Source organism: Littorina saxatilis, unplaced genomic scaffold, assembly GCF_037325665.1.
Source record: "Littorina saxatilis isolate snail1 unplaced genomic scaffold, US_GU_Lsax_2.0 scaffold_252, whole genome shotgun sequence".
NCBI classification, from domain to species: Eukaryota; Metazoa; Mollusca; class Gastropoda; order Littorinimorpha; family Littorinidae; genus Littorina; species Littorina saxatilis.
Window position 1 is genome coordinate 167795 of NW_027127093.1, and position 6117 is coordinate 173911.

Sequence of the window (6117 nt, forward strand, 5' to 3'; positions counted from 1 at the left end):
CAATTACACTTTGCATTTGGGACATTGATTTCTTCCTAGATGAGACGTTCAATATTTTGGTTGGTTATTGAAGTAGTATACGTGTCCCATTTCATCTTTCAGACAATTGATAACGATGAATTGTGTAATTTCGGCCTTTTTTTGGTTTATACTTTCTATGTTGTGATTTGAATATTGTATTTGCGAACTTTGAATCAATGATGGTATGTCTTTATAGCGTGTGAGAACAAGACGTACGGTGAGAACTGCAGAGAACAGTGTGGTCGATGTGATAACTCAGCTGCTGCCTGTGACGTCTTCAACGGTTCCTGTCTGGCATGTGAGAAAAACTTTGACCTTCCATTATGCACAGGTACAGTTGAACATCTGACAGTAATGCTTATAGCTAAACGTTAGATTCGATACTCCACTTTGTGTTAAAGCGACAGAGTGACGCGGTAGTCCCCCTTTCATAGCACCTGGTCGGCCCTGACGAAGTTGTCTGCCGGCCTTGAGCGCGTTTATTTTTATTTTTTTATAACAGATGTACGTGTCTTAAACATCGGTAGACAGCATACCCGTCAGTTTTGGAAAGCTGTCTGTGATGGGGTGTGGCTGCTGTTGTGTCCGTGTATGCTCAAGTGAACCTTTGCGTTCATATGGCAGATTTTGACAGAGCTATTGATTTAGCAAGAACTCACTCCTGTTTGCCTGGCTTTGCCTCCAAAGGTGATTGGAATGTTTGGTACCCGTGGTTACATTGGCGCTGCGACCAGGATGGAGCTGGACATGTGTCACGTTTCAATATCACAATAAGGTGATTATGAAACGGGTTAGTTACTTCTAACTAACTAACCACACCACGATCCACTCTCGCAGTCATACAATTAAATAGAAACAACAAATTAAAGTATAAGTTTCAGACGCCTGTTTATGTAATAACTCGCCACCTCCCTCGAGACTTCACTCCAAATAATGTTCTTTTACGTTCAAAACGTAAAACCAATGGTCACTGACAAAATGCCAGTTAGAGTATAGAAAATTATAGTAACACGCTGATCCCGTGTAAAGTTAAGAAATATATAGCTGATCTGCCAAAAGTGCTAATTTATGCAGGTGTCACAAACCCCATGCCCACGCTGTCACCACTCGAGTATAATCATACATATCACAGATGACTAGGTGGTAATAAGGGTGCATAAGACATGGTGCACTTAGCTTTGTTGTGCCACTGAGTGGACGGCCTGTAATTAGTTCATAGTCTCCACAACTGCTCCGTAGAATGTAGTGCCGTCTGGCGTGGCTACGAAGCAGGGAAAAGTGGAGACATCAGGCGCCTCACTCAGTCGCTGGTTAGCCGGTTAGCTGGTTACATCACACGATCCGGTTACAGCGTCCGCAGATAACAGCGTCCCGCGGATAGGCAGCAAAAACAGCCAGCAACAGTTGTAGGTAGAAATGAAGAAAGGCTGCAACAAAAAGCCTCGGTGCACCAGACATGTCATGCTACCCCTCACACCCCACCTTTAAACATGTCACCCTGACATATTTTATCGAGCACGTGGGCCTGCATAAACGGACTTTTACAACAACAAATCAGCTATTTTTCTTCCTTCTCTCCATACAGTCGAACTCTGTTATAAGAACATCGCAGGGGCAAGCATTTTTGTGTCCTTGTAAGCGAGGGTCACTGTGAGCGAAAACTCGGTTATAAGGTCTTTTGTGGAAGTGTGTGTTCTTATAACCGAGGGAGAGAAAAAAAAAGAGAGAGAGAGAGAGAGAGAGAGAGAGAGAGAGAGAGAGAGAGAGAGAGAGAGAGAGAGAGAGAGAGAGAGAGAGAGAGAGAGACGCTTTGACGCTTTGACATTTTATTGAATAAACACGAAGGTTCATTTCAAAATGGGTTGGTTGGGGTAAAGGGTACAGCTTTGCGAGAAATTTAAAACAATACACAATATTCATCGTTTCTGTCGCGGCATGGAAACCAGATCGCGTTGAGTGTCTGTGTCTTCTAGGTTTAGCACAGTCGTTCGCATCGTGGAGTGAGATCTTTTATCATCCAGATTGTCAATCACCTGGTGCACTGCCTATACCACCGCTAATATTACGCAAGATCCTGTCACATTTGTCAAGAGAGAGCGAGAGAGTTCTTTCCATGTCTCTTATACTTGAGGCGTCTTCGCACATTTCATCGGGTGAATCAAAAGGAATGTCACAATTTGTGCTGGTCCTTCGGGCAGGTGTTTCTGTCTCTATGTTCTTCAAGCTGCAATGTCCCTTAGGGCGCCCACTGTCACTGACTGTAGTGTTGACGTTTTTTGCACGCTTTTCATCACCTATGACACCACCGTGCCCTGTTTTCTTGGCTCTACTGCGTGTCACCACGCCTGGCTGCGTCAATTTACTCATAACATTGTTCTTACAACGTATTTCACGTGCATGTGCGCTGGCTCCTCTAACAGTGTGTTTGTCGACTTGTTCACGCTGTTTGTCAGTAACAATGCCTTTACTAACTTTGCCATTTGTTTTAACTGTAGCGTCATCTTGGTTTCGTAGAGAGAAAGAGAGAGAGAGAGAGAGAGAGAGAGAGAGAGAGAGAGAGAGAGAGAGAGAGAGAGAGAGAGAGAGAGAGAGAGAGAGAGAGAGAGAGAGAGAGAGAGAGATTTCTTCCCAATTACTTCCATGAAAGTAATGCGCAAACTAAACAAACAAACAAATAACAAACAAACACGTCTGATTTGCAAGTGTGAGAGAAAGCTTTAGGAAGGACAGGGAGCAGGAGAAGCGGTGAAATATACAGGAAAGAAAAGTGAGTACATACCTGTATGAACATGTACTTGCCTCTTCTTCACAAAAAAAGTTAAAGTGCAGTCAGGGGATGTCACATGACAGAGGAAAGAGGGATGTCACATGACAGAGCTACAGGAGAGGGGATGACACATGATGATAGTGGAGAGGGAATGACACATGACTGTGGAGAGGGGACGACACACGGAAACGAAAAAGCCCACTTCCGAGAAATGATAACTTCTTCTTTCGGTTCTTATATCAGAGGGAAAGTCGTATGGGGAGCAAGCAAATGGTGTTCCTATGAGAGAAGGTTCTTACACCACCCTTCCTGGAAATGATAACTTCTTCTTTCGGTTCTTATATCAGAGGGAAGGTCGTGTGTGGAGCAGCAAGTGGTGTTCCTATAAGAGAAGGTTCTTACACCACCCTTCCTGGAAATGATAACTTCTACTTTCGGTTCTTATATATCCAAGGGAAGGACATGTGGGGAGCAAGCAAATGGTGTTCCTGTAAGGGTGGTTTCTTATAAAAGAGGTTCTTATGTGAGAGGTTTTCTAAGTAATCATATAGAACAACTTTGGCAGGGACAAGCGTTATGGTGTCCTTATAGGAGAATTTCTACTAAGCGAGGTCCTTATAAGCGGGGTCGACTGTATCTGCAAAAACCATATACAGATTAGTATTTTAGCGTCACAAAGAGCAAATTATGCGCTAACCTGGAAAGAACAACAGAGAGTATTTCATTCCACAAACACAGACTCGTCAACAGCGTTAAATAATGATTTATTACCTCAAAAGCCTATGTAGGTAGCACTCTCATTGAAGCGAAAACCGCTTCCTCCTTTAAATGGCACCTGTTCGTCAACAGCGATACCCCATTCACCCTCTTGCTGACTCCTTTATGCGGTGAAATTACCTTCCCGCACTGTGAAGAGAATTTGACGACCCGTCAACGTCAGACCGCATGTGAACGGAGAGAAAGTGGTTTCAAACTGAAGTTTTCCTGAAGCCCTCCTGTACATATGCAGAGCGGCGCGTTGAATATCAATGCAGAAATCAAAGCGATGAAGTCCATCAAACTCGCAGGAAATATAAGACACCGACCGTTCTCCCCAGCGCTGAGTTTTCGAGTGTCCAGTTAACATGTCTCAGACAGACAACCTTGACGAAATCACGTGACTAACCCTGTCACATACCCCAGTTCAGTTATCGACAATTCTGCCTCGACAGCAGAAATCACCCCCGTGAAATCCGTGCAACACAAAATACCCGTGTTCGTTTTGCGCTGTCAGCAAAACCCACAACCGTTGACAGAAAGCACAGGCGCTTTCTATCGCAATTGACCAAGAGAAGGCACCCCACCGAGTGACACTTTCTTGATCCATGTCACTAGATCGGGATGACCAGGAATGGCGTCATAGCCACCGGTACATTTTCGTGCTATTTCCGCAAGGGACTGGCTCGCTTCGTTAAGCGCAGCAGGTCCTGTATGGTTCGAAAAACTTTTGGGACAAAAGTCATTCGAACGGGGGCGAGTGTGGCAGGGTGACTCAGTAGTCCCCCTTTGACATCAGCTGTTATGCACAGACGGAGTTGAGCGTGGACTATGCATAATAGCCCTGCATTTCTTATACGTCGGTAGATAGCATATACCCGTCAGATTTGGAAAGCTGTATGTGATAGAGTCTGCCTGCTGTTGTCTCCTTGTATGTTGAAGTGAACCTTTTTGTTCACAAAGCAGATTTTTAAAGGGCTATTTATTTAGCCCGAACTTCTTCTGTCAGTTGTAAATCCAGTTAAAGTCATACGTCATCTTTGCGTTTATCTCTGTATGTATATGTATACGTAGATTTAAGGAAGGCTCTCAGAGGTAAAATGTGCATACCAAAGCTATATTCATACTGGACTTCTAAATTCAAATGTTAGTAGAACTGCTTTTCAAATCCACAAAGATGCTAACTAACCTATGTTGTGTTTTTCCAATGATCAGAGTGTGTTGACGGCTACTTTGGTGATGACTGCCAACACAAGTGTGGTCAGTGTGCGGGCAACCTTGTGTGCAACAAGACCACTGGACACTGTCCAGGTGTATGTCAGCCTGGGTATGAGCATCCAACATGTGAACACGGTGAGTGATCATCACGTGTGTTGTATTGGTTTTTGACACTATGTTGTATTACAGTATAGAAAGCAACAAAAATCAAAACCTCTTATTAAGTGCAAGATAAAGCACACAACAACAAAGAGCATCATATAAGACAGACTGAGCGCAGTTCAAGCACAACACAAACAGGTGTGTAAACCTGTTCCTGGCATATCTCTGCATATACGGACTGTTTAGTCAAGTCATAGGAACTGGTACGCAAACAGGTAGGAGCTTTCTAAATACACGTTCCAAAATGAATTTGATGTCACCAGCAGAAGGTCTAATCATGTGCACTTTCCACAATGTGGTCAGTGAAATCTCCGTCATGGGGTACATGGGAGAGGACACCGTTCTTCACTCAACATACTGCTATCGTGTTTGCGAATAAGTTATCTGTAGGCTATATTTATAACATATCTCTGTAAAGCGTATTATTTTTTAAATGTTTAATCCAGAGTGTCAGAACAAGACGTACGGTGAGAACTGTACGGAATGGTGTGGACGTTGTGAGAACTCTGCTGCCTGTGACGTCTTCAACGGTTCCTGTCAGGCCTGTCAGGGGAATTACTCTCTTCCATTGTGCAAAGGTATTGAGTACGTCTGCATCTATCGTGCATTTATTTAACATTTTGAGTGCTGAAAAACATTCATTTTCTGGCATAAGGCAAAGAACCGCGTTGATGCAGCATCCGTAATAAGTTCAAAAGAGCTAGAAACCGCGCGTGAGAGAGAAAGAGAGATAGACAGAGAGAGGGAAGGAGTGAAGAAAATAAAAGAAAGAGTGGGTGAGAGAGAAACAAACAGAGGGAGGGAGGGACGGAGGGAGGGAGGGACGGAGGGAGGTAAAGAGAGAAAGAGAGAGAGAAGAAGAGAGAGAGAGAGAGAGAGAGAGAGAGAGAGAGAGAGAGAGAGAGAGAGAGAGAGAGAGAGAGAGAGAGAACTTTGAACTTTGAACTTTATTTATTTATCGAGGGTAACAGAATAAGCAAAGTATACATGCTTTTTTTCGTCCGGCCCTCGCCCATTGAGGGTAACTCAATTAATAACAAGAAGAAATAGAAGTTAAGTTAATTACAATACAATGTATATAATTAACATGTCAAAAATTCAAAAGACATTTCAAAATGCATTATATGAATATCAAGCAATGATGTAATATTATCACATAATTATTTACTTGTTTCCAAGAGAAACAGCATGTA

General features: G+C 43.3%; 1 protein-coding gene across 1 annotated transcript in view; it reads left to right on the forward strand.

Moving 5' to 3' along the window:
- The window catches only part of LOC138955561 (scavenger receptor class F member 2-like), a gene marked incomplete at its 3' end in the record, with an annotated part of 5927 nt that extends 425 nt beyond the window's left edge, over positions 1 to 5502 (forward strand). Inside the window, exons 2-4 of the mRNA XM_070327145.1 lie at positions 218 to 352; positions 4760 to 4897; positions 5371 to 5502. Coding sequence (XP_070183246.1) covers positions 218 to 352; positions 4760 to 4897; positions 5371 to 5502 — 405 coding nt within the window. The remainder of the gene's footprint in view (positions 1 to 217; positions 353 to 4759; positions 4898 to 5370) is intronic.
- Between the last annotated feature and the right edge of the window lie 615 nt (positions 5503 to 6117).